The sequence below is a fragment of the Lepus europaeus genome, chromosome 20 (genome assembly GCF_033115175.1).
Source record: "Lepus europaeus isolate LE1 chromosome 20, mLepTim1.pri, whole genome shotgun sequence".
Lineage (NCBI taxonomy): Eukaryota > Metazoa > Chordata > Mammalia > Lagomorpha > Leporidae > Lepus > Lepus europaeus.
Genome location: NC_084846.1, coordinates 1,699,999 through 1,727,018, shown reverse-complemented (window position 1 = coordinate 1,727,018; position 27,020 = coordinate 1,699,999). Strand labels below are relative to the sequence as shown.

Here is a 27,020-nt window from a genome sequence, read left to right as displayed (position 1 = left end):
TCCACAGCAGACCAGGATCATCCGCACAGACCTCGGGCACGGACCCCTTCAGCTGCCAAGGTCCTAGCGCATGTCCCGGACCCTCTCTCTTTGCTGCTCCTTCAGCTGGGGCCAGAGGAGGTCTGGGCGCCCAGACACTGGGGAGGGGCAGTTCTAGAAGCCAGCCCGGCAGGCAGACAGCACCCACAAGTGCCCGCGTCTCTGCAGAGCTGATGCAGACGGAGGCGCACCATGTACGCACGCTCAAGATCATGTTGAAGGTGTACTCCAGGGCCCTGCAGGAGGAGCTGCAGTTCAGCGGCAAGGCCGTCAGCCGCCTCTTCCCGTGCGCCGACGACCTGCTGCACCTGCACAGCCACTTCCTCGCCCGCCTCAAGGAGCGCCGCCAGGAGGCGCTGGAGGAGGGCAGCGAGCGGAATTACATCATCCAGAAAATCGGGGACCTCCTGGTGCAGCAGGTGGGCACGGCCGCGATGGGGGCGCAGGGGGGCTGCTCCGTGTCTGCCCTTCCCTCCCCCCACGAAGTAAGAGCAGCCTCCATGTACCAAGCACCTGCCACCCCATAGGTTACAGGCCTGGGCCCCTTCCAGCTCTGCCCACAAAACAGAGACCTAAATAGCATACGCACCTGGACCAGCACCAATCAGATGGTGGTGTTGTGTCTGTGACCTGGAGAAGCGTGCTCGTGGCCCAGAGCTGTCCACCGCAGAGGTGTTGACCCCAAGCGGTCAAGATTGACGGGGGGGGTCATAGCCCTCATCCAACCTCAGACTGCTTGCTCTAAACCTCCCAGCCTGCTAGTTGGAAGTGACGAGAATACTGCTTGTAGCTCTTCGGTGTTTCTGACACTGAGGGGACTACAGTTTCTTTTTCTTGGCTCTCAGGGAGGTTTCCACCATCTGTGACGTAGCACAGTCCCTAAGCAGAAAGTCTGCTCGGTCTCCCCCCATCCCACCTTGGGGTCCGACCCCCTGTCCTAAAACACAGCCCCGACACGGGGGGTGTCGGGAAGCAAAGCTGGCAGCAGACCCAGCAGTGCCGGCTGTGGGGTGGGCAGGGCCTGATGAGACATGCATGCTTCGTCTCGCCGTGGTAACGGCGGCGTCCTGTGTCCTGTTAGTTTTCAGGTGAGAACGGGGAGAAGATGAGAGAGAAGTACGGTGTGTTCTGCAGCGGCCACAACGAGGCGGTGAGCCACTATAAGCTGCTGCTGCAGCAGAACAAGAAGTTCCAGAACTTGATCAAGGTGAGGCGCGAGCCGGCCGCCCTCATGGCACGGTGCTGACTGTGCTGCAGGCTTCACCGCAGGACCCAGCGTCTTGGCACCGGGGGGTCGCAGCGATTTCCCACAGTTTGGTTTTTCACCATAAACCCATGCAGAACGTGCATCACAGCCTTTTGTCACTAACCAAGTCCCTGAGGCCTGGCCAGCTCTCTAAGGAAAAGAGGTTCATGGCCGGCTCACAGTTCTGGAGGCGCGAGGTTGAGGGGCCGCCCTGGCCATGTCCGAGGAAACAAACACAGGGTATCACATGGCAAGGGCTGGGGAGCACACGTGTCTGTATCCGTCCGCTCTCTCCTCCTCCTGATAGAGCCACAGGGCCCCGCCCAAATGATCCATCAGATCTCAGCACCTCCCAGAGGCCCCACCTCTGGACAGCACTGGCAGGCCAAGTCCCCACCCTCTTCACACCATTAGCATAAGACTCGGGAGGAGACGGAGCTCCTGCAGGGGGGTGGGCATTTGGCTGGCAGGTGAGACACTGGTGATCATACCCACATCCCAGAGCGCACTGCCGGGCTCCCATCCCGGCTCCTCGCCCCAGCTTCCTGCCAGTGCACACCCTGGGAGGGAGGCAGCCCTGGTGGCTCGAGTGCTTGGGTCCCTGCCACCCATGTGGAGCTCCTGGCCCCCGCTTGATGCCCTCTCCTCCCCGCCCCCCAGTCAGTCCTGGTCATCATGGGCATTTGGGGAGTGAACCAGCATGTGGGGGCTCCCTGCCTCCTGAATAAAAGCTGTCTCCTGGGAGCTCGGGGGATAAGTCATCCTGTGCCACCCGCAGAGCACATCAGTGAGCCTGCTGTAGGATCCCCCGAGGGAAAGCAAAACAGACACGTCCAGGGCCCTGCTCCCTGCTGCACCAGGCGGCCCCTCACGTGGGATCCCCTGACCAGCACTCCATGGACCGTGTGGGTGACAGGAGAATCATCACCAGGGCCACCCGCCCTGCCTCGGGAGCTCTGGCCATGGTCGGGAGCGCTGCTGTAAACCTTGCTCCCCTTCATCCTCCGATTGTCCCCTGGGGCCTGTGGAGTGATCTTTGTTTGGGGTGGGGTGGGGGAGAAGGAGGACTCAAAGCTTAGAATCAAAACCATTGCACATCCACAGTCACCAGGTCGACCCAGGCCCACCACCCGCGTTCTTTGCATAGGTCAAGGCCGGGTTCCTGTCAGCAGTCACCCCTCTGGTTCAGGATCAGTTCTGCCACCTCGGCCCCAGGGTACCTGTGCTCTGAAGTGACATCCGGCTGTGCTGAGCTGACGTTAACAAGCATGTGTGTCTAACTCGGTGCCATTGCCGTCACTCGGCAGTGGAGCCATGTGAAGCCACCCAGTGAGCCGTGGCATGGGTGGTAGTGGGCCTCCCAGTGGTAGGAGCAAGAAACACCAGGGGGTGGGGGAGGGAAGAGGGTTCTGATGGACGGCTCGGCCCAGCCACGGACTCCCACAGCCCCACAGCAGCGCTCTGCCATCGATCGCTGACATTCCCAAGAGTCATCCAAGAGGGGCGAGCTCATGGAATGTGAGTCGTGGGGGGGGGGGGGGCACTGCTCCTGCCCCCCCCCCAGGAAGTGACTGCAGAGGCCACGCCCAGCGTACTCAGCCAGAGGTCCGCACGGAAAGATCCCAGAGAGCCCTCTGGAAGGCACACGCCCAGGCTGATTTCTGCAGGGTTCTAGGACAGCTGTGGGTCAGGGGCAGGGTCACAGCAGCTTTCACGGGGGCCCCGGTCAGCACACAAGCCGAGGCTGCCTTGGCACTGGTGACCTTTCCGTGTACAGCAGGCGATCCCTGCTTTCAGGGATCCAGTGTGCATCCGCTCCAAAACCCAGAGAAGAAGCCGCTGGTGAGGTGACAAAGGAAGCTGCCCCGAGCCGTGGTTACCGGTTGTTGGGCTGCCGCTGGGATGCTAAGCTCCTGCTGTGCTTCTGTGCTCCCCTTCCCAGAAAATCGGCAACTTCTCCATCGTGCGGCGGCTGGGTGTGCAGGAGTGCATCCTGCTGGTGACCCAGCGCATCACCAAGTACCCGGTGCTGGTGGAGCGCATCCTTCAGAACACGGAAGGTAGGAGGTGCCCAGCCCTTCCGGTGCCACGTGGGATTTCCGACACCAGAAAGTTGTGGCAGCGAACACCACAAAGACAGGCTCTCTCGTGTGCTCTGCTGCCCCCTGCTGCCAGCAGAGGCTGGTGGGGCAGTCCCGTGGACGCCTGCTTCCTGTATCAGAGTCCTGGGTTCGAGGCCTGGCTCTGCTTCCCATTTCAGCCTCTTGCTAATGTGCAGAAGCAGGTGGGAGATCAAGGACTTGGGTCCCTACTGCCTGTGTGGGAGATCTGGATGGAGTTCTCAGTTTCTGGCTTCAGCCTGGCCCAGCTCTGGCTGTTGTGGCCATTTGGGGAGTGGACCAACAGAAGGGAGATCTCTCTCTTTCTCTCTGTGTTTCAAATAAATAAATAAAAATTGGGGAAAAAAATAAAGTCACCCCTGGATAAAGACGGCCCAGAGATGACCTCTGTGTCACTTTACCAGACTTGAGACAGGGTCATGCCTGGAGCCACAGAGGTCACAGGGCAAAGGGCACACTGCTCAGTGGGTAGTTCTCCAGGGCCAGGGCAACGCTCTCCACACCTGCTGCATTTCCTGTGGGCCCTGGGCAACCTGCCCTGGAGCAGGGGGAGCCAGCCCTTGGTCACAACAGCGGGGGTGGGGTGTCCTGAAGAGCTGAGGACTGGGGGAGTTTACCAGGGAGTGGGGGGGTTGGCAAGGGTCCCTCACATCTCAGGGATTAAGTGGGAGGTGGTTCTTGAGTGAAAGCCTCAGAAACACCCCTCAGAGACACAACCCCCCCAGGTGTGCACAGTGTGTCCATTCCTGTGTGCCCCTGTGCAGGGGCAGAGATGGACACTGTGTGTGTGTGTGTGTGTGTCTGTCTGTGTGTCTGTCAGCCGGCACTGAGGACCACGAAGACCTGACCCAGGCCCTGAACCTCATCAGAGACATCATCTCGCAAGTGGACGCCACCGTGAGTGAGTGTGAGAAGGGCCAGCGCCTCAGGGAGATTGCGGGCAGGATGGATCTCAAGTCCTCCAGCAAACTCAAGAATGGGCTGGCCTTCCGCAAGGAGGATATGCTGCGGCGGCAGCTCCAGCTGGAGGGCATGCTGTGCTGGAAGACGGCGTCCGGGCGCCTGAAAGGTAAGGCAGCCTCGGTGGGGCACCGCTTTGGAGCAGTGGGCGCCATCTTGGAGTGTTAGGTGCCATGTTGGAGTGGTGGCGCCATCTTGGAGTGTCAGGCACCATGTTGGAGTGGTGGTGCCATGTTGGAGTGGTGGCGCCATCTTGGAGTGTCAGGTACCATGTTGGAATAGTGGAGCTATCTTGAAATATTGGGTACCATGTTGGAGTGGTGGGTGCCATCTTGGAGTACCATGTTGGAGAAGAGGTAGCACCATCTTGGAGTATTGGGTACCATGTTGGAGTAGTGGAGCCATCTTGGAGTGTCAGGCACCATGTTGGAGTGGTGGTGCCATCTTGGAGTGTCAGGCACCATGTTGGAGTGGTGGTGCCATCTTGGAGTAGTGGCGCCATGTTGGAGTGGTGGGTGCCATCTTGGAGTACTGGAGCCATCTTGGAGTACCATGTTGGAGAAGAGGTGGCACCATCTTGGAGTATTGGGTACCATGTTGGAGTAGTGGAGCCATCTTGGAGTGTCAGGCACCATGTTGGAGTGGTGGCGCCATCTTGGAGTAGTGGAGCCATGTTGGAGTGGTGGCACCATCTTGGAGTAGTGGCACCGTCTTAGAGTGTTAGGTACAATGTTGGAATGGTGAGTGCCGTCTTGGAGTGGGGGGCTCCAGCTGACACCCTGGCCCTGCAGCCTGGCTCCTTTGTGGTCAGGGGGAGGTTGTGTGCTGCGTCGGGATGAGTCTGGACAGCCAGGAGTGCAGCAGAAGTGAGGCAGCTGCATCAGTGCCCTCTTCCTCTGGCCTCTGAATCGGTGCAACCCAGGGGGCCTGAGCCCCCCACAGAGACCCAGGGCTCCACACAAACTCAGCTGTGATCCCCCTGTGGTCACAGGTCAGTCCCCACGGACCCACCTGCTGAAGGACCCCCCTGGGGACACAGAGTACTGCCAGTGTCTCTAGCCCAGGGGGTCCTCTGAGCCCCCCGAGACATCCCAGCCCAGCCCTTGGCACCAGATCTTAAAGGGTGTTCAGGAGGCTACTTGGGGTGGCTGGATGGCAGCACGTGTCCCTTTGTCATGGGAGTGGGTTTGTGCGCCCCCTGGGGGAATCCAGTGCCTTCTGCGTGCCAGGCCCTGAACTGGGTGGTGGAAACAGGGGACCCTGCAAGACCTGGGCCCCTGGGGCTTTCATCTGTGGGTCAGGAAACAAGTGAAAAGCCTGGAAGCGGGAGGCTGCGGGGCAGAGGATCAGCTGGAGGAAGGGAATCTGGTGCAGTTGGCATCAGAGGTAGCTCCCTTCCTGCGACCTGAGGGCCCTGCGTGGGAAAGCCTCCCACGGGGACAGGGCAGCGAGCTGCGGGAAGGGCCTGAGCCCAGGCCGGCCTGGCCACAGTAGGAGACAGGACGGAGCGTTGGTGGGGAGGGTTCATGTTGGGGACATCACAGTGAGAGCAGTTCCAAGGCCCGGGCTTCCGCTCAGAGCTCTGGAGCTGCAGGCGCTCTGGGGACATTGGAGGGCAGCTGGCTGCTCACCGTTCACCAGCACTCAATGTGCAAACCCAGGAGGGCCGGGTGAGGGTGAGGTCAGAAGGGGACGCGCAGGGGCAGGCGGGAGCGGGAGCCGGCGGCCACACTGACTGTGAGGCGTCCCCTCGTGTGCGTCCCCACAGACGTGCTCGCTGTGCTGCTGACCGACGTGCTTCTGCTGCTCCAAGAGAAGGATCAGAAATACGTCTTTGCTTCCGTGGTAGGTAGGGGCCGGGAGGGGGCAGTCGGGGGCCGTGTTAGCCAAGACGGGGCAGCAGGCATGGCTGGAACGGCACCCCCCGCATTCTCCTGGGCCCCCCAGAACCTCCCAGATTCCAGCCTGGCAAGAGGGGACATTCTGGGAATAGGTGGCAGGCGCTTGGCACAGGGCTTCAGACGCTGCATCTCAGATCCGAGCATCGGCTCCAAGTCCCAGCTGCTCTGCTTCCAGTGCAGCTTCCTGTTAGTGCACGCCCTGGGAGGCAGCAGTGAGGGCTCAAGTACTGGGGTCCCTGCCACCCATGTGGGAGACTCAGATTGAGGGCCACGCTCCTGGAGCTGGCTCGACCCAGCCCTAATTGTTGCAGGTGTTTGAGGAGTAAACCCATGGATGGGAGCTCTGTCTGTCTCTCTGCCCTTCAAACAAATCAAATGAACAACTAAATAGAAATGAGAGAAACAGGGCGCACAGCTCCCAGCCTCGCTGCCCTCACCTGAGGCTCACGCTGTCCCCACCGTCCCCGTCCAGGACTCAAAGCCCCCGGTCATCTCCTTACAAAAGCTCATCGTGAGGGAAGTGGCCAATGAGGAGAAAGCCATGTTTCTGATCAGCGCCTCCCTGCAAGGGCCTGAGATGTATGAGATCTACACCGGCTCCAAAGAGGACAGGAACGCCTGGATGGCCCACATCCGCAGGGCCGTCGAGAGGTGAGGGCCAGGGGCCTCTTCTGCCCACTGTTCTGCCCTTGGCTGTGATCTTCAGGCCCCCCACCCCCTGGAGGCCCCTTTGTGTCTCCTCTCCCTCATCTCACCTTGGAGCCCCGTCCATCCGCTTCTCTGAAATGGACAGGAGACCCCTTCCGGCTCCTTCTGACACCTGCACAACCTGCAAGGTGCTGGAAAGCCCAGATGCCCCTGGCCAGGGTGTGAGAAGCCAGAGAGACCCAAGCAGGAGCCTGCATTTGGGGGCCAGTCCCGCTGGAGCAGGTGGTGGGGTTGTGTCCCTTCTCCCCAGCCCTGTCAACTGCATGGCTCGTGCTCTGCCTGACGGAGCACTGGGCAGCACCGCTGGCCTCTCCCGGTGGCTCGCAGCCACCCCCACCTGGCAGGTCCTCACTGCAGCCACTTCAGACCGCCCTCTGCTTGCGTGCTGACACCTGGCAGCCACGCCCCGTGGCGCTCTCCCTCCCACCCTCGCACCCTTTACAGGCTCAGGTGGCTGGCTCTGCAGAACCAGCATCCGTGCAGAGGCCAGCCCGGGAGGCAGTGCCACCACCTGTCCCCTGTCCCCACAGCTGTCCTGACGAGGAGGAGGGGCCCTTCAGTGAGGCTGAGGAGGACAGGAAGGCGCTGGAGGCCCGCGCTGGGAGACTCAGGGACTTCCAAGGTGAGGGGTCCGGGGCCCAGGCCTGCCCCTTGTGTGGCCACAGCCCCACAGAGCCCTCGTGAGTCAGCCAGCCCTGGGCCCCTGTCGGAGCTGGCCACCAGCTGAGCTGTGTCCAGATGCTCTGTGGCAGGTTCGGGGCAGGGCTGCGGAATGAGGCCGTGATCTTTGTCGGGGGAGGGGCAGAGCCCTGAGCCCCCTGTTCAGCTGCACCCCAGTGGTCCTCATGCAGGCAGGAGTTCACCGAGGCTCGGGTTCAGCGGGGGTCCCCCACCGTGCCTCTGCAGAGCGCCTGAGCCTGCAGGACCAGCTAATCTCCCAGAGCCTGGCGGAGAAGCAGCACATCTACCTGGAGATGGCCGAGCTGGCCGGCCTGGAAGACACCACTGCCCGCTCCAGGGCCCTCTGTCGTGGCGGGGACCCCTCCGAGACCCTGCAAGGGGAGCAGATCCTGAGGTCCGCCATGACTGAGAGTAAGTAGGTGCCCCCTCCTCAGAGGACCCCAGGCTGGGCACACGGCCCAGGTGGCCGTGACGTCACCCCCAGGACATATGTCTGTCTGAGGGCGGGGGCATGGGGGCAGGACTGACCCACCCCCGGATGTCTGCTAAAGCCAGGAGGTCCTCAGACATGGTCAGGCCTAGAGCACTCTCTCTCCTACTCAGCCACCCTCTCATGCCCTCACCGGGCCAGGGGTCTGCACTGGCCAGGATGGATTCCTCTTTCGGGGACGGGCGTCTCCAGTGACATCCCCAGAAAAACGCAGTCAGAGGGCTCTGGCTGAGAGGGCTCCCGTGAGCTGGTGCTGGGCCCAGCACCTGCGACTCGCAGGAGGCAGCCACCAGGAGGTGGCTGTTGTTACCCTGCACTCTGCAGGCAGAGCCCCTGGCTGCACTGAGTTGGCCCTTGGGGCAGGCAGCCTGGCCTCTGTCCGTGCTGTGGACAGGGAGCCAAACAGATGCAGCCCCTCTGCAGGGTAACCCGTTTCTCCCGGCTCCTTCCACAGTCGAGGGCATCCAGAGCCTGATCTGTGGGCGACTGGGCGGCGCCATCAGCCAGACGGAGGACGGAGGCAGCTCTGCGCCCCGCAGGGCCGAGACCTTCGGGGGCTACGACAGCACGAGCAGCCCCAGCAAGAGTAGGTGCCTCCGCCCCCACCCACCACCAGGATGTTCCTTAGGGGCAGCTCTGAGTGTCCTCCGAGGTGTGGCTTCTCTGAGCCTTCTGGAACCCTGCTGTTGCTGTCAGTCATGGGCTGGTAACAGCGCCCTCTGCTGGTCTCTGTGCTGCAGACAGCAGCCTGGCCTGGTTTTCCTTGCTGGGGTGGGGGAGGGTATGAGGGATGAGGGTGGGGTTCCAGACCCCGCGGGAGCTGAAGCGCTCTCACTCCTTGGCTTGGGCTTCTCAGATGGCAGCTTTAAGAAGAAGGATAATGACCCCAGGCCACGAGACTGGCGAGGCCCCATGAGCATCCCAGACCCAAAGCTGTGTGATGGCGAGGCCCTGGGGGGCTCCGAGGACTCCCCGCAGGTGGTAGGTGGCTCCCTTTGGTATCCAAGCCACGGAACTTGTTAGCGACAGGGCCCCGCCTCATTTCTCCATCTCTGGTGAACACTGCACGGTGACTGAGAGTGTCCCCTCCCAGATGAATCTGCGGGCCACTGGCCCCCTCTCAGCCCCAGGAGGGAGGGGGCGCTGGCCGTGATGTCACCCGCAGGCGTATACCCCATACAGGGACCGCACATGCTGTGCTCCGTGTGGGGACTCCCACCCAGTGCCCAAAGCCCACGTCTGCTCCCTCTCCCTCCATCTCAGAAGCTGCCTCTGATGCTTGGGCTTGGCTCCTGTGCCCAGTGCAGACACCCAAGCCTCACTTCTGAGCCAGGCCCAGGACCGCTGGCCGGCCACCCCATGTGTCCATCTGGTGGACTCAAGTCAGATGAGCCGCGGGGCCTGTGCCTTCTGTCTTGCTGAAAGTGCCTGGGGCCTCCCAGGATCGGTCCTCTGACGCACTTTGGGGTCTGACTCGGTCGTGTTCTCAGGTGGAGGCGCCGGGCACAGAGGCTGGCCCCAGACTGCCCATCACCCTGGAGGCAGAGGTAGGCGGGGCTTGGCATTCTCAGAGGGCGGGGCCTGGCATGCACTCCCCATGCGCCTTCAGGGAACCCAGCATCCATCTCTGCCCCCCCCCCCCCCACAGCTTGTCCAGCGCGTCCAGACGCTGTCCCAGCTGCTCCTCAGCCTCCAGGTACCCAGTGGGCGTCCGGGAGGGACCAGCCACACCTGTCCTTCCCCGGCCAGCCGGGCCAGGGCGTGGGCGTGGTTCTCACCGGCCCGGTCCCGGCCCTCATCCCCAGGCGGTCATCGCGCAGCAAGACAGCTACGTCGAGATGCAGCGGGCGGCCATCCAGGAGCGCGAGCAGCAGTTCCGGCTGCAGTCGACGCGCGGGAACATGCTGCTGGAGCAGGAGCGGCAGCGCAACTTCGAGAAGCAGCGGGAGGAGCGGGCGGGCGTGGAGAGGCTGCAGAATCAGCTGCGGCAGGAGCAGCAGCGCTGGGAGCGCGAGCGCGAGCGCCAGCGGCAGGAGCTGGAGCGGGCGGGCGCGCGGCTGCAGGAGCGCGAGGACGAGGCGCGGCAGCTGCGCGAGCGGCTGGAGCAGGAGCGCGCCGAGCTGGAGCGCCAGCGCCAGGCCTACCAGCACGACCTGGAGCGCCTGCGCGAGGCCCAGCGCGCGGTGGAGCGCGAGCGGGAGCGCCTGGAGCTGCTGCGCAGACTCAAGAAGCAGAACACGGTTCCTGGGGCGCTGCCGCCCGAGGCGCTGGTGGAGGTGAGCGGGAGCGCGCCCGCCCGAGGGCCACGCGCGCATCTGTGGGAATGCATGTGTGCTGTGACTGGTAAGTGGGAGTGCGCGCGGGAGCGCACGCGCAAGGCCTAGCAGTGAACACATCGCACGCCTGCGTGCCAGGGGTCACGTCACAGCTGCTGCTCCCGATTCCAGCCTCCTGCAGATGCCCCCCCTCCCCCAGGAGGCATCAGTGATGGCGCCAATAGTTGGGCCAAAGCGTGCCATTGCTCAGAGCCCTCAGTGAACGCCGGGGACTGTCTCAAGCAGCAGGTTGTGTGAGCACACCTGTGCACACGGGGCGCGTGTGTGTGCGGGACTGTCTGCCTGGCAGGCAGGACCAGGAGCTGGGTGTGGGTGGACAAGGTCTGGCCGTCTCAGACCAGGCTGAGGTCTCCCTGTGCTGGTCAAAGAGTGATCCTGGATAGGCGTCCGGGGAGGCCCCCCAGCAGGAATGACAGTTATGGGACGTGTGCTCTGTCACTCTTTAGGCCCAGCCTCCCAGCTTCAACGGGGAAGGGCTGGAGGCGCCTGGGGCCCTGGCCAAAGCCGTGGGGCCCCGGGTCAGCATGCTGATGCCAGGCGCCGGGCCTGAGTACGTGGAGCGGCCTGAGGTGGCTCGCAGGGACAGCGCCCCAGCCGAGAGCCGGCCAGCCAAGAGCGACGTGCCCATCCAGCTGCTCAGCGCCACCAACCAGATCCAGAGGCAGACGGCCGTGCAGCAGCAGATCCCCACCAAGCTGGCCGCCTCCACCAAGGGCAGCAAGGACAAGAGCAAGAGCAGGGGCTCCCAGCGCTGGGAGAGCACAGGTGAGCCCAGCCCTGCAGCTGCTGCTGGCCCTGCAGGTGCCCCTGGACTGGGAGGTCTGGTGTGGGCGGTGCCCAGAGATGGCAGGAAGACAGGGCTGCAGGGGGGGCCTGAGGAGCAAAGCTGGAAATACAGAGCCCCACAGCCCTTGTCAAATGGCTGGGGGGTGGGGGGCCGGCGGAGCCCCAGAAGGGTCTCAGCCAGAACTCAGAGCACCCTGGTCACTTGGGACCATGCAGCTGGGGACTCTCCCCGTGTTCCCATTCCACAGGGGGACACTGAGGCCAGAGCAGCCACCGCCCCTGCCCTCAGACCCCTGTGGAGCGAGCTCAGATGCCCAGCAGGGGTACTGGGTGGCAGCCTGAGGTGCCTGTGGCTGCGGGGACACAAGGGTCATGGGGAGGGGATGCATCCTGAGCTGCCACACCCAGGTCTCAGATGTTGAGTGACCCCAGGGGCTCTTACCGGCCCGGGTCCCTGCAGGGAGCGTGGGGTAGGGAAGGCCGGCAGCCACTCCGCCCCAGCTCCCTGGAGCAAGGCCCACCCACCCTCCTCCTTGCAGCCTCCTTCGACCTGAAGCAGCAGCTGCTTCTCAGCAAGTTCATGGGCAAGGAGGAGAGCAGCGCACGGAGCCGCCGCTCCCTCAGCCCCCTCCTGCTCGGCAGCCAGGGCTCCGCGTCCCCCACAGGTGAGCCCGGCCCCTTCCCCGCCCAGGCCCGGCGTGGCCACCTGCAGCACCCAGTGGCTGCTGACGTTCCTGGCCCCTGTCCCCTCCAGACTCCAGCTTCCAGGCCCCGAGCCCGACCCTGGCCGACGTGACCCCCGAGGGCTTCTCGCCAAAGGCAGGGGGCCCATCCTTCCCAGTCCCCTCGCCACTGCCGGCCACGCCACTCAGCGCCAAGGAGGAAGCCAGCAAGGAAGACGTCATTTTCTTCTGAAGAGTGTGGCGTGACGTGTACGCCCCTCTCCCTGCCCCATTCCTCTGTGCCCTCGGGGGACCTCCGAGGGGTGGCCTGCCCACCTAGCTGCCCCTCCCCTCCCAAGTTCGCCCTGGACGACCAGCTGGCCGAGTTGGCTGTTGGTGCTCCGATCGCATGCCCTGGCAACTTTCTCCACCTAGGTTTCTTTTTTTATAAAAAGGAAAGTTTTTAATCGAAAGTTGGACCTGAGCTAAGCCAAGAAGCTGCTTTCAGCCATAGCACCCCCCTTCAGGTGGGGGAGAGGTGGAGCCCAGGCTGTGTGTCCACGCAGCGAGGGACAGTGCGTGTTCCACAAGGCACCGGAGGGCAGGCCAGACCTCAGCCTGGAGAGCTGCTGGCCGCAGCATGGCTTCACGGCCACCAGGAGCCGCTGGAGCCAATCACCAGGGCACCACATGGGGCTGGTGGCATTGGCAGTGTCTGTCCTCGGTCGGAGAGAATCCCCTTCTAGGCCAGACACCCACACAGGTTCACGGAGAACCTCGGCACGGATGGGACACCACCTGCCCGGGGGACAAGAACCAGGGGCGCATCTGGAGCTGTGGTGGGCAGACCTCATGCTTCACCCAGAGCCACCACCCTGGGGAAGAGCGTCCTGCACCCCCATGGACTGAGCAGGTCTTCCCGGGGCTGCTGGGAGAAAGCCCCTAGTGCCAGGGTGTGGGGAGGAAGCACCTTGAGACGATGGCCTGACTCCCCTGAAGGAGCTGGGTAGTGGTCCCAGACTGGTCGGATCCAGGGCAGAGCAGGGGGCAACAGGCATTGGCAAGAGGGTCCTGGACTGGCCATACTCATGGCCCCTGGCAGGGCCAGGCTGCTGAACCCAGCAGCTGGGGACCTCAGGCCTTCTCCCAGCATCCCCTGCCTCCTGTGTTGCCCTACAGGGATGTTCCCGCCAGCTGGGGCCAGGCGAGCACAGGGGCAAAGTGCTCACCTGAGCATCTGACCCAGTAGCCATGACACCTGATGGGTGCTGCAGGCCTAGGACGGATGGCCAGGTGCGGGTGCTGGCCTTGGTGGCAGCACGGTTAGTGACAGGTGCTGAACGCAGCAGTTCTCAATGTCCTGAGGCCAGCAAGTGGCGTCCCCATCCCGGGTCCTTTCCCATTGCCAGCACGCTCCATCCGGTGCCCTGGGCATCCCCACCGGCCCGCAGACCCTGTCCGTGCCATGTTTGTAATCAGTGTTTTGTATTTTTGTACTGAGAAGTATTGGAGCACTTTAGAAAAGCTGACTTAGGAGTTCCCACCCCCTCCCCCAGGCTCGGCTCCGCCATGCGTGGTCCAGCAGCACCGCGCACCCCTCTTCTGTCGCCAGCACCCCTCAGTCAATCTGGGGGTGCCCCATGTCGGTAACATCAACAGCCGAGCCAGTGTGCATATCCCCGTCAGCTGTGGCCCTGACCGTAGTGGGCCTGATCCTTCCGTCTCCTCCCCATGGGCTGTCTGGGAGTCACCTTAGAGCTTCAGACCCGATTCTAGCAATAAAGGTGTCTCAGTGGAGCTCCGGCTGCCGCGCGCTCTCTGGGGTTGTGTCTGCAGGGGCTCCCGAGGCTCCTGTGCCCGCCTCTCTCAGACACCCGTGCTCCTGGGTGTGGCCCAACATGTTAGAGGAGCTGCAGGGGCTGCTGACCCTGGAGAAATGGGTCTCCGTGCCCCAGCCTGGGGAGGCTGAGCTGCTGGCTGCAGAGGTGGGGGCCAGGCAGGGAGACGGCCACCTGAAGTGGACACAGCAGTGCTCCCGGGTTGCAGGCCCACGTGGGGTCTCCGGGACGTGGCTGTCCTGGATGGTTGTTTTTTTTTTTTTTTTTTTTTTTTTTTCTTTTTAAAGATTTATTTAAGAGGCAGAGTTACAGACAGGGAGAGAGAGATCTTCCATCCACTGGCTCACTCCCCAAATGTCTGCAACGACCGGAGCTGGGCCGATCGAACACAGGAGCTTCCAGGTCTTCTACATGGGTGGCAGGAGCCCAAACACTTGGGCCATCTTTGCTGCTTTCCCAGGTGCATTAGAAGGGAGCTGGACTTTCTGCTATGGCCTGGGAAAAGCAGAAGATGGCCCAAGTCCTTGGGCCCCTGCACCCATGTGGGAGACCGGAAGAAGCTCCCGGCTCCTGGCTTCGGATTGGCACAGCTCCGGCCATTGCAGCCAATTGGGGAGTGAACCATCAGGTGGAAGACCTCCCTCTCTCTCTCTCTGTAACTCTGACTTTCAAATAAGTAATAAATCTTAAAAAGGGGTGGGGGGGCTGGATCAGAGGTGGAGCAGCTGGGACACTAATCAGTGCGCATATGGGATACTGATGTGGCGAGTGGCAGCTTTACGCACTACACCACAGTGCCGGTCCCTGGAATTTTTTCTAATACAAAATGACTTCCAAGAGCATAACTTCAGGTTCTTCTGAACTGGCTTGAGAGGCTACATTGTGCAGGAGACCCTAATTTCTGCCCTCCTGGAGTCCTGGTTGCATAGGAGACAGGAACGCCCCTGGCTGTTTGAACAGAGGGTTTCATATAAGGAGCTCTCTCTTGCTCACTCTCCACTTCTTCCGTGTACCTCACGTTGGCCCCCAGGCTACACCAGGGGGCAGGAGGTAGCAATCAGCAGGGGAAGCCAGAAGTTATAGCCTGAACCCAGGCCTGCCTGGGAGGTGGGAGGACTGCCCCCTCCACCTTGCCTCTAGCCATCCCCTGATCTCTGCCTTCTGACCCTTTCCAGCCTTCTGCCATAAGGCCCAGAATGGGATGTTCCATATCCTGCAAAGACATTGTGTGCACCAAGGGGTCCGGAGCCCCTAAAGAGTTGAGGACCACAAAGCCAAAGCAGGCAGGGAGAGGGAGAGGAGAGGGAAAGGTTCTGAGAGGGACCGTGCAATAGTTGCTCAACTCTGGGCTTGCAAACCCACCACACTGTGTGCCTTACATAGTTGAGTTCCATGTGGATTCCACTTCTTCAAAGTACACGGAGGGGCTGGTGCTGTGGCGCAGTGGGTAAAGCTGCCAACTGCGATACTAGCATCCCATATGTGTGCTGGTTTATGTCCTGGCTGCCCCACCTCCAGTCCAGCTCTCTGCTAATGGCCTGGGGATGCAGTGGAAGTTGGCTCGAGTGCTTGAGACCCTGTACCCACATGGGAGACACGGATAAAGCTCCTGGCTTCCACCTGACCCAGCCCAGGCCATTGGAGCCATCTGGGAAGTGAATCAGTAAATGGAAGGCTTCTCTCTTTCTCTAATAAATGTTTTAAAAAAAAAGGGCCGGCACCGCGGCTCACTAGGCTAATCCTCTGCGGCGCCGGCACACCGGGTTCTAGTCCTGATCGAGGCACCGGATTCTGTCCCGGTTGCTCCTCTTCCAGTCCAGCTCTGCTGTGGCCTGGGAAGGCAGTGGAGGATGGTCCCGGTCCTTGGGCCCTGCACCCGCATAGGAGACCAGGAGGAAGCACCTGGCTCCCGGCTTCAGATCAGCGCAGCGCCGGCCGTAGCAGCCATTTGGGGGGTGAACCAATGGAAGGAAGACCTTTCTCTCTGTCTCTGCAAAAAAAAAAAAACACCACCAGGCCCACTGGGCAGCTCGGGGAGGTCTGCTCTGTGCCCGAGGTCAGTGCCCGAGGCCTTTCCAGCCCAGCTGTCCCCAGAACTTAGCTTTCTTCTCCCTGTGGTAGACTTTTTTTTTTAAAGAATTATTTTATTTATTTGAAAGAGTTACAGGGAGGGAGAGGTAGAGCCAGAGAGTCTCCATTCCACTGGTTCACTTCCCAAATAATCACAATGACCAAAGCTGCACCGATTCAAAGCCAGGAGCCAGGAGTTTCTTCCGGGTCTCCCACTCCGGTGCAGGGGCCCAAGGACCTGGGCCATTTTCTGCTTCCCTAGGATATAGCAGAGAGCTGGATCAGAAGAGGAGCAGCCAGGACTCGAACCGGCGCCCATATGGGATGCTGGCACCGCAGGCTGGGGCTTTACCCACTATGCCACAACACCACCCCACCCTGAGGTAGTCTGACCAGGGTTCCGTGGCTTCTCCCGCTGCCTTACAGGTGTTGGCTGGCTGAGTCTCCAGGTGGGTAGTGGGGTGCCCCTTATCTTCCCAGGGGCAGCTGGGGCAGGTGCGCATGGCCCTCTCTAATGAAGGGAAGGCAGAGACTTAGGGAGCCCAACCTGCCCACGTCCTGGGCAGGTCTCCTGCAACGCAAGTATTCACAGCTCCCCTGTGTCTGTAAACAGAATACTCGTGGGACCACGTGAGGCTCCTGGGTGGCCTGGTGGGATGATGGAGTGTGGGAGTGGGGTACACCCTGGTGGCTGAAGGCTGCTCAGGATCAATAGGCAGCACTTGTTGGGAGACAGGACCCACCAGGAAGAGTGTTCCAGAAGGCAGGCTGGGCAGGTAGGGTTTCTTAGAGCGGCTTGGTCCACCCGTGTAGTGGGCCAGTGGGATGCTGGCGAGCGGCCTGCGGCCACCAGTATAATAATCTCTCACACCAGGGCCCAGCACTAGCACCAAGATATTTAATTGCTTTCCACTTCGGCATCCACTCTCCTTCCCATCACTGGATGTGAGAGGGCGGCCAGCAGCCCAGGGTGGCCTTGACCAGCACTGCCAGGGCCCAGGAGTCCAGGGGCCCACCGCTGGGGTCTTGAGAGAGGGCTCCCCTCTGGGACCTGGGGAGCCTCTTGCCAGCCCCTCTTTCGCCCCAGCCACGGGCTTGCCCCTCAGGCTGCTTAACCAGAGACACAGTCGCCGGCCTGGCGTTGCCTGTGTTGGGGAAGGGCTCCTCCACCAGTCCCAGCTCGTCCACGCGCTCTTCATCCACGTCAGGGGCTGGCAGCATCTGCCTGGCCACCAGCCCGGGCCGCCTGGTAGACGCTGAGCAGGGAGGAGATGGTGCCCATGAGGCCCACCAGCCACGGGGGGAAGCGGCCGGCCCACAGGACGCCCGGTGGCAGCCAGTGCACGGCGTTGGCCAGGTCCGCCAGGTTGCTGAGGGCGGTGAGCGCCTCGGACCGCATCTGCGCCTCCATGGCCCGCCGCTTGCTGCGGGGCAGCCGGCTGCAGGGCAGAGGGCGTGGCTGAGCCTCGGGCAGGGGAGGGCTGGCGGTGCTCCAGGGGGACCCAGCCCCTGTCACACCCCCCAGGGGGAGCCCACAGTGTGAACCAGGAAGGAAAGTTCCATCCACACCTCAGTCCTCCCCCACGCCCCAGCCCCACAGGATGAAGCGGGAGAATGGCCTTGTCCTTGGGAAACTGGCAGGGGGTGTGGCTGGGCAGGCTCAGGCCTGGAGCGAGCCTCGGTTTCCCCATCTGTGAAAGGCACTGCCCCGGGCCCTGGGCTGCAAGGGTCTGCACGGGGGTGGGCTGTGAGCGCTGCCCTGTGGGGTGGACACCACGACGTACCTGGTGAAGGCCGTGGGGCTCCGCAGCCTCTGTCGCAGCCTCTGCACCGTCCACAGGGCCCTGGGACATCAGAGACGAGGGGACCTCTGATGGGGCAGCGGGAGACCCAGCGTAGATGCCCAGAGCTGAGCTTCCCAGTGCCTCCCCACCCCGCCCCGGGAGGGGGCTGTCCTGCCACCTGCGGCCACAGGCTCCTGTAGCATCTGGTTCCCTCGTGGCCCCGTGCCCTGCTGGAGGGAGCTCTGCTAGCACAGCCCGAGGCAGGGGGACCTGGTGCCTCTGCCAACCACTGGCCGAGGGCTTCGTGGCCTGGTGGGGCGGCTGTGGACACCAGGACACAGATCTGGCCTCTGGCTGTTTCCACAGCCCGAAAAGCTGGAACCCTCTCTGCACCTGGGCCCCCAGGGCTGTCACTGCGGTGGCCAGACCAGTCAGAGTGCCTGGCAGCACTTCCGCCTGGAGGTGAGGGACAGAGTCCCAGCTGTGGGGACTTGGGCCAGGTATGGCGCCCACCCAGGCTGCTCCCACAGGCGCCTGCACCCTGGAGCCCAGGCCATGGCACTGTGGCTGTGAGTGTGCAGGTTTCTCCAGCCACAGTGTACTCAGGCGTGTCCCACAATGTGGAGGATGGGCCGCAGCTGAGGCACTTGGGAGCTAGGGACAATGTCCATTCACGGACCCCAGTCCCCTGGGTGCCTGGCCCGGGCATCTGCATGTTCCCTGGGGCCCCGAGGAGAATCCAGATACAGGGAAAAGATGGGAGCCTGGCCACTCTGCAGATGAGCAGACCCACAGGCAGGCCCCAGGGACCTGAGGGCAGTGACACAACTCTGGACGGCCCTGTCGTAGGGGACGCCTCTCACTGAACTTGGGTTCCATGGGTCCAAGCGGGGCTGAATGGTGACACTGGGGGTCACCAAGGAGAACCACTGCATGTCCCTGCTGGGAGAGGTCCAGCAGGAGAGCCTGGGGGGCTCTGTACTTGGGCCCAACTTTGCTGCAAAGCTAAAGCTGCTCTCAAAAACAATGCCTGTTAACAAGGGGTGGGGCAGTGCTATGGCATAGCGGGTAAAGCCGCCGCCTTCAATGCCAGCATCCCGTGGACACTGGTCCGTGTCCTGGCTGCTCCATTTCTGAGCCAGCTCTCTGCTGTGGCCTGGGAAGGCAGTGGAGGATGGCTCAAGTGCTTGGGTCCCCTACACCGTGTGGGAGACCCAGAGGAGGTTCCTGGCCCCTGTCTTTGAATCAGCGCAGCTTTGGCCATCGTGGCCAGCGGATGGAAGACCTCTCTGTGTGTGTAATTCTGACTTCCAGGTAAGTAAATTAATAAATCTTAAAAAAAAAAAAAAAAAGAAAGAAAAATGGAACCCAGGCTGCCCCTGAAACAGGAACAAGGAGTCTTGGGGGAGCTCAAGGTCAGGAGGAGCCTGAAGAAGGCAGCCAGCGAGAGGCTGTGAGCCATGGCCTCCCTGTGAGCTGCAGCCCCAGAGGTGACAGAGAAGCAGGGCGACCCCTGGGGACCGCTGGGATCAGATGACACCGGGAGCCGGGCAGAGGGCGTGGTGGAGTGCAAGACAGGGCAGGGAGAGGACAGCGCAGGGCAAGGCTGGAACACGCGGCCAGACACCCAGGGGAGTCACCCAGCAGTAACAGACAAGGAAGTGTCGCCACCCACACCGAAGTGGGCGGAGCTGGAGAACACCACGTTAAGTGGAACAAGCCAAGCCCCACTGCCTGCTCTTGGTCATCGATCTGACTTAAAACAGCGATCAGCGGAGGCCGGGAGGGAGTAGGAGGCAGGACAGCAGGTGCCCAGGCACAGGAGAGGGCTCAGCCCTGCCGTCCTGCAGCACAGGATGTTGCAAAGCCCTCGGGAAACCAGTCCGTGCTTTATGGAGAACAGAGAGGAGCTGAAGGCTGCAGATGGGAAGAAAAGATAAGGAGCTGGCCTGCCTGTGCTGGGGTCGTGCTGGCCCCTGCCTGTGCCCCACTGTGCAGGAACTGCATTCATGGGGGGGGGGGGGGGCAGCCAAAAGGAGAGAAAGAAGACCCCACCAGAGCCTAAACACTAGAGTCTGACTCTTCTACTTAGGGTGTGTGCATGTCCAGACAGTCCATGGCATGAGGGCACCTGCGTGGGGTAGCCAGTGGGGGAGGGTCTGCATGTCCCATACCATCCACGCTCTGCGTGGCATTGGGGCAGCCGGGGTGGGGTCTGCATGCCCCATACCGTCCATGCTGTGTGTGGCATTGGGGCAGCCAGGGTGGGGTCTGCATGTCCCATACCGTTCACGCTCTGCGTGGCATTGGGGCAGCCAGGGTGGGGTCTGCATGTCCCATACCGTCCATGCTGTGCGTGGTGGGGTCTGCATGCCCCATACCATCCACGCTCTGCATGGCATTGGGGCAGCCGGGGTGGGGTCTGCATGCCCCATACCGTCCACGCTCTGCGTGGCATTGGGGCAGCCGGGGTGGGGTCTGCATGTCCCATACCGTCCACGCTCTGCGTGGCATTGGGGCAGCCGGGGTGGGGTCTGCATGCCCCATACCGTCCACGCTCTGCGTGGCATTGGGGCAGCTGGGGTGGGGTCTGCATGTCCCATACCGTCCACGCTGTGCGTGGTGGGGTCTGCATGCCCCATACTGTCCATGCTGTGCGTGGCACAAAGGCACCTGTGTGGGGCAGTTGGGGGTCTGGGAGACAGGAATTACTGAAAGGCAGTGCCTCACCTGGGACAAGGGACAGCACACTCAGCTGTGTCCCCCAGGGGAGGGGTTCCATGCCAGGGATCTGAGGGAATTCTGAGGCCTTTCTCCGCCTTGAGTTTCCTTTTTTTTTCCTAAGGATTTGTTTATTTATTTGAAAGGCAGGACTATAGAGAGAGGAAGAGACATGGACATCTTCCATGCTGGTTCACTCTCTGAATGGCTGTAACAGCCAGGGCTGGCCGGGTTAAGGCCAGGAGACTGGAGTTTCATCTGGGTCTCCTACGTGGGTGACGGGCCCACGCACCTGGACCATCTTCTGCCTTCCCAGGTGCGTTAACAGGAAGCAGGACTGGAAGTAGAGCAGCCGGGACTTGAACCAGTGCCCTGATGTGGGATGTGGTTTTCACACGTGAAGGCGTAATCAACCCACTGCACCCCAAATGCCATTGGGTCTCCTGGGGTGGGGGATTCTGAACAAACCAGCTGAGCAAATTTGCAAAGAGGAAAATGGGAGAAAACCCTCACTGCCAAGTTCTGGAAACCAGGTGGCTTGGGGAAGCACGGAGCGAGTATGGAAAGCGTTTTCTTCGGGCGTGTCTGCTGGTCATAAAGTGTGGAATGACGCCCTCAAGGGCTACTTCCCTGCAGGCCCTGGAGTTAGTTCTTCTCCCTGGACCTGGCCAGCAGGGTGTGGCCCCCAGCCCTGATGACAGCCACACGCCAATCCCCAGGCCCTGGGAGGATGGCACCTTGTGGAACAAAGCGGCTTCTGCAGGGGCGGGTGTCGCCACATTTGGATGCTCCCTTCCCCTCCTGGAGGGTCTGGAAGCAAGTCCTGGCTCTGCTTCCACTCCAGCTTCCTGCTGATGCTGCTCCTGGGAGGCAGCAGTGGCAGCTCAAGTACTTGGGTCCCTGCCGCCCATGCCAGAGACCCGGACTGAGCTCCAGGCTCCTGGCTTCAGGCTGGTGCAGCCCTGGGTATCACAGGCATTTGAGGAGTGAACCAGTGGATGGACGATCTCTCTCTCTCTCTCCCCCTCCCTCCTTCCCCCTCTCTCCCTCCCTCCCTCCTCTCTCCTCTCTCCTCTCTCTGCCTTTCAAATAAATAAACAAGAAGCTTTGCCAGTGTGATTAAGTCTGAGACTGAGATTGTCCTGGCTTGTCGGGGTGGCTCAAGGTCACCACGAGGGCCCTTACAAGAGGGAGGCAGGCGCGTCAGTCAGAGAAAGAGCTGTGACGACGGAAGCAGAAATCAGTGATGCACGCAAGATGACAGAGGCAGGGGCCGGAGCTGAGGGGTGCAGCGCCTCTGGAAGCTGGGACCGAGATTCTCCCCTGGACCCTGGACCCTCCACCAAGGAGCAGCCCCGCCTGCACCTGGCCGGACTTCCAACCTCTACATCCTGACCATAAACCTTGTGGCTTGAGGACGCTGAGACTGTGGCCATGGTGACACCAGTGATGGGACACAGTAGGCTCACAGCTAAAGGAGGAAGACGGGGAATCCAGAGCCCACGTGCCCCACCCCAGCGTAACCCAGGCAACCCACTGGTGCCCCTGCAGCCCTGCTCAGGAGAACAGAATGTCAGGTGCTTACCTGGCGATGCCCAGCAGGAGGGAGAGGCCCCAGAGGGTGGTGCTCAGAGTCCACCAGCGGGCAGAGTCCACGCGGAGGACCTTGGCATCAGCCGCCCAGGCAAGGTGCTCACAGGGGTAGTAGAGCTGGTCGGCCATGTTGCCCAGGACAGACACCCAGCGGACAAAGACGTCCTCCTCCTGTGGCACGGGGAGAGGGCGTGGGCCTGAGGCCAGACCCACCCAGCCCATCCCGGGATGCTCTCGGCCACCTGTCCCCTGGCCAGCGGCTGCAGGAGGAACAAGGCGCCGGGGGCTGGGGGTCCCACACCAGCCAAGTTCCGTCTCCACAGAGCAGTCCTCTATGCCCGCTGGGTGCAACAGCAGGTGCACAGTGGTGTCCCCCAGAGCTTCAAAAACCCCATGCCCTGTTGCAGCCCCAAGCTCCGCCTCCCGTGCTCAGGGTTGGGCCTCAGCACTGGGATTTCTTTTGGGGCCCAGGTCACCATCCCTGTGTTACGGGCAGGCTGGGGATGCCTGGAGGATGCCACCTGCCCCAATGCAGGCAGGCACAGGCGGCCTCAGCCTACGGAAGTGCAGAGTCCACATGGGCTCCTGGCCCTGCGCAGTGCCACACCCTCTGCCCCCGAGTTCTGAATGATACCCTGCGTCCAGCTGGACCGGGCCGGTGTGGCCGCAGGAGCGTCATCCCCTGGAGGACAGGATGGGCCCAGATGGGGACACAGAACTGGCTGCAGCATGGTTCTCACAGCAACATCTTAGACATAACCGTCCACCGGGGACTGGGTAAATAACTCGCCGTCTGCCTTTGTGACCGACTACTGTGTGCTGTAAAGAAGGGGCAGGCGCCTGGCCTGGCGGTTAAGCGCACGGTCAGGACACCCGAACCCCCTGTCAGAGCGCCTGGCTTCCAGGCCTGGCTCTGCTGCTGGTCCAGCTTCCCGCTGGTGTACACGTGGCAGACAGCGTGTGGCTGTCGCACATGGCTCAAGTCACCAGGGCCCTGGACCCGCCTGAGAGACCCACACTGAGCTCCTGGCTCCGGGCCTCAGCTTCCGGCCAGCCGAGCTCCAGTCACTGTGGACGTTTGGGAAGTGAACCGGGGTAGAAGCTCCCCCCGTTTGTGTCCCTCTCTTGCTCTCTCTCTCAATGCCTGTTGAGTAAGTTTTGTTTTTTGTTTTTGTTTTGTTTGAATTTTTAAGAAGAGAAGGAGCTCTTTATGGACCGATAAGGAATGATGTCTGAGTTGTTCCGTGACGTGAGAAAAGCAAGCCGCAGCAGCGTACGTGGGAGAATGCCGACTTAGGGAACCGTGTGCATTGCCTGTCCAGGCACCAGGGAGCCTAGGAAGCAGACACAAGATGCTGACCTGGTGGCTGCCTCTGCGTGGAAAATTGGGGGTGCAGAAGATTGGGAAGGGAGCAGACACTTTTACTGTATCCTCTGGAACACATGAGCTACTTTGTAAAAATTCAAAGCCAATCAGAACATCTGCTCACCTCAAAAAAGGAAATGATAAAAGGTAAAGTGTCCTGGGGCAGGCATTTGGCACAGTGGTTAAGATGCCGCTGGAGGCGGCCACATCCCACATCAGAGTCCTGGCTTCCCTTCCGACCCCAGCTCCCTGCTAGTGTGCACCCTGGGTAGCCGCAGGTGATGGCTCCAGGACTTGGGCCCCTCCCACTCACAGGGGAGACCTGCATTGAGTTGCCGGTTCCCAGGCTTCAGCCCGGCCCAGCCCTGGCTGGTATAGGCGTTTGGGGAGCGAAGCAGTGGGTGGAAGCTCTCTTTCAGACACATACATTGTACATATACACTGCAACAGATGGGCTCCCTGAGGCCCGCACCCCTCTCCCAGCAGCCCCCTGGAACCGTTACCTCTGGCCCCAGGCCGTACTGCTTAGTGTAGACGAACATGGCCAGGTCGTCAAAGAGCCGCAGGACAGTCCTGCAGTGGCTGAGCTGGGCGGACACCGCCAGCAGGCGCGTCCCCACCTCCGACTGGGCAGGACCGCGTTCCACCAGGATGCCACCAACCAGCTGGCAGCAGTACCCCAGCGTCCGGATCTGTGGGGAACCAGAGGCAGTGAGCATGGTGGAGCTGAGCTGCGTCACCTTCGACCAGGCCGTGGGCCGTGCTGGCCTGCATCTGTGCCCGATTCTGAACCCAGGGACCACACTGTGAGCAGCAGGTGAAGCTTGCAGTGCATCCCAGAGTGCAGCACTGGGTTCGAGTCTTGGCTGCTCTGCTTCTGATCCAGTTCCCTGCTAATACACCTGGGGAAGCAGCCGGTGATGGCCCAAGTGCTTGGGTCCCTGCCACTCCTCTGGGAGACCCAGATGGAGATCCTGGCTCCTGGCTTCTGCCTGCCCCAGACCCAGCAGTGTTAATTACATCTTAAAAGATTCTAGGGGCTGGCGATGTGGTGTACCGGGTAAAGCTGCCACCTGCAGTGCCAGCATCCCATATGGGCGCCGGTTCTAGTCTCAGCTGCTCCTCTTCCAATCCAGCTCTCTGCTATGGCCTGGGAAAGCAATAGAAGATGGCCCAACTCCTTGGGCCCCTGCACCTGTAAGGGAGATCTAAAAGAAGCTCCTGGCTCTTGGCTTCAGATCGGCACAGCTCTGGCCATTGCAGCCAATTGGGGAGTGAACCAGCGAATGGAAGACCTCTCTCTCTCTCTGCCTCTCCTCCTCTCTGCGTAACTCTGCCTTTCAAATAATTACATCTTTAAAAAAAAGATTCTAAGGCCGGTGCCGCGGCTCACTAGGCTAATCCTCCGCCTTGCGGCACCGGCACACCGGGTTCTAGTCCCGGTTGGGGCACCGATCCTGTCCCGGTTGCCCCTCTTCCAGGCCAGCTCTCTGCTATGGCCAGGGAGTGCAGTGGAGGATGGCCCAAGTGCTTGGGCCCTGCACCCCATGGGAGACCAGGAGAAGTACCTGGCTCCTGCCATCGGATCAGCGCGGTGCGCTGGCCGCAGTGCACCTACCGCGGCGGCCATTTGGGGGGTGAACCAACGGCAAAAGGAAGACCTTTCTCTCTGTCTCTCTCTCACTGTCCACTCTGCCTGTCAAAAATTTAAAAAAAAAAAAAAAAGATTCTAAATTCGTAACCTTCCAATAGAAGCTGAAAGGTGGAAAAGATTCTTATGGGACAAACGGGCCCGAAAAGCAACCTGAGGAAGTCCAGCAGGACTGCTGATCCGATGGCAGGGGCACAGCCTCTGGGGACAGATGTGATAGGGACAAGGAATACAAAACGGGTTCCCAGAGTCTCCTTTCCCAGCAGGCAGGGGCTGGGGGCTGAAATGCCTATTTGCATCCACCTCGTGGGACCTAAGCCCTCAGCTGGACTGCGGGCTGGGAGCAAAGGTTGCCTCGCGTGGCGTTGGTGACCTGGAGGCCGCCGCCCGGTAGGTGACGTGCAGCACTGTGCTGAGCTCCGATTCCCATCTTGAATGACCGCCTGCCTGTGCTTTGCAGAAGCCGCTGGTTCTTGCTGTTTTATTTGTATTTGTGCTTATAGCTCCCTGTCAGCCCCGTGGCTGCGGCAGAACACTAGCATCCAGCCTGGGGGGAGACTGGTTAAAACCTCCAGCACCAGAGAGAGACGGTAGAAGACACAGGCCACAGACGCCGGTGCGATCCAGCCCCCTGCTAGTGCGCCTGGGAAGGCAGCTGAGGACGGCCCGGGGTGCTGGGGCCCCTGTCACTCACAGGGGAACCCGGCTCCCCGCCCCCGGCCCAGCCCCGGCTGTCGCGGCCACTTGGGGCACCGGGCGGCAGGTGGGAGCTCTCGTCTCCCCCTCTTGCCCTTCCAGGAAAACTTTTTGAAAACTCTGCGACGCGGCTGGCTTGGAGCCGTTCCAGGTCGAACAGCCCCCTCCCTGGCCTCAGGGTCCCCTTCGCTGGGCTCCGGCCGCACTCCGCCCCGGCCTCACCAGGCGGTCCCGGCCCCTGTACGACTCCAGCGCCGCCGCCGCCTTGCTCAGCGCCGCCATGGCAACTCCGCCGTGACGTCACCGCGCCGCGCCGGGGGCGGGGCCGCGCCGCTTCCGGGGCGGGCGCTGACGGCGCGCGGGCTCTGCGCAGGCGCGGCGCGGCCCTCGGCGTCCGGGCTGGGCTTTCGCGGGTAGCGAGCGGGAGGCGGCTGCGTGGGCGCTCCCGGCGAGGCGGCTGCACCTATCCGCACACGGGGATGGCCCGCAGTACCAGCTCCTGGCTCTGCGCCAGTGCGGGGGCTCGGGCCGGGGGTCGCCCTTCCCTCCCCTCGCCCTCTGCGTTGTCGCCTCCCCACCACCCCCGGCTGCACCGGGCGGTGTCGGATCCCAGCAGCGTGTTTAGACCTGAAGTGAGCGTGCAGATCGTTCTAGAACAGATATCTGGACCAAGGGTGACTGGGAGGAGTTTCACCTTTGAGCCATTTTGTGGCTCTTTTAAGATTGTGCAAGATTTTCCTCTTCCCCAAAATTCAAAGAGTTTTAAAAATTGAGCACTCCTTCCCTTTTCAGTGTTTTAATTTAAAAAATATATATTTATTTTATTTGAAAAAGGAAGAGAACTTCCATTTGCTGGTTCACTCCCCAAATGTCCACAGGGGCAGAAGCTGGGCTGATCTGAAGCCAGGAGCTTCATCCGGATCTCCGGCGTGGGTGCAGGAGCCCAGGTACTTGGACCATCTTCTGATCCGACCCAGCTGCTTTAGCAGGAGCTGGATTGGAAGCAAAGCGGTTGGGACTCCAACCAGTCTCCCAGAATGAGGTGCCAGTGGCTTAACCTGCTGTGCCACCAGGTCAGCCCTGGTTTTTTTATTAAGGTAAAAGTCACATGGCATGAAATTCACTTTTTTTTTTTTTTTTTGACAGGCAGAGTGGACAGTGAGAGAGAGAGAGAGAGAAAGGTCTTCCTTTTGCCGTTGGTTCACCCTCCAATGGCCACCGCGGTTGGCGCGCTGCGGCCGGCGCACCGCGCTGTTCCGATGGCAGGAGCCAGGTGCTTCTCCTGGTCTCCCATGGGGTGCAGTGCCCAAGCACTTGGGCCATCCTCCACTGCACTCCCTGGCCACAGCAGAGAGCTGGCCTGGAAGAGGGG

The 27,020-nt window shown here is 61.6% G+C and overlaps 2 protein-coding genes across 9 annotated transcripts in view; one reads left to right on the top strand and one right to left on the bottom strand.

Annotated features, from left to right (window-relative positions):
* ARHGEF18 (Rho/Rac guanine nucleotide exchange factor 18) overlaps positions 1-13,726 on the top strand; it is a 52,661-nt gene extending 38,935 nt beyond the window's left edge. For both annotated transcript variants that reach the window (XM_062178618.1, XM_062178617.1), the window contains 16 exons: positions 208-458; positions 1,121-1,246; positions 3,228-3,345; positions 4,226-4,474; positions 6,134-6,210; positions 6,739-6,917; positions 7,505-7,596; positions 7,881-8,066; positions 8,600-8,731; positions 9,002-9,126; positions 9,636-9,692; positions 9,794-9,841; positions 9,951-10,421; positions 10,928-11,246; positions 11,807-11,932; positions 12,022-13,726. In XM_062178618.1, coding sequence (XP_062034602.1) covers positions 208-458; positions 1,121-1,246; positions 3,228-3,345; positions 4,226-4,474; positions 6,134-6,210; positions 6,739-6,917; positions 7,505-7,596; positions 7,881-8,066; positions 8,600-8,731; positions 9,002-9,126; positions 9,636-9,692; positions 9,794-9,841; positions 9,951-10,421; positions 10,928-11,246; positions 11,807-11,932; positions 12,022-12,182 — 2,717 coding nt within the window. In that variant the 3' untranslated portion in view covers positions 12,183-13,726. The remainder of the gene's footprint in view (positions 1-207; positions 459-1,120; positions 1,247-3,227; positions 3,346-4,225; positions 4,475-6,133; positions 6,211-6,738; positions 6,918-7,504; positions 7,597-7,880; positions 8,067-8,599; positions 8,732-9,001; positions 9,127-9,635; positions 9,693-9,793; positions 9,842-9,950; positions 10,422-10,927; positions 11,247-11,806; positions 11,933-12,021) is intronic.
* Positions 13,727-15,912: 2,186 nt separating this feature from the next.
* Positions 15,913-25,959, bottom strand: PEX11G (peroxisomal biogenesis factor 11 gamma). Of its 7 annotated transcripts, none has more exons than XM_062178245.1 (5): positions 25,871-25,959; positions 23,805-23,993; positions 21,928-22,106; positions 17,622-17,707; positions 15,913-16,095 (listed from the first exon to the last, which is right to left on the bottom strand). In XM_062178245.1, the coding sequence occupies exons 1-5, from the start codon at positions 25,928-25,930 to the stop codon at positions 15,929-15,931; spliced, it is 681 nt and encodes a 226-aa protein (XP_062034229.1). In that variant the 5' UTR covers positions 25,931-25,959; the 3' UTR covers positions 15,913-15,928. The 7 variants fall into 7 exon arrangements, with proteins under 7 accessions (XP_062034229.1, XP_062034232.1, XP_062034226.1 ...); XM_062178248.1 differs by having other exon boundaries at positions 15,916-16,095; positions 17,622-17,681; XM_062178242.1 differs by lacking the exon at positions 15,913-16,095 and adding an exon at positions 16,713-17,276.
* Positions 25,960-27,020: the final 1,061 nt, after the last annotated feature.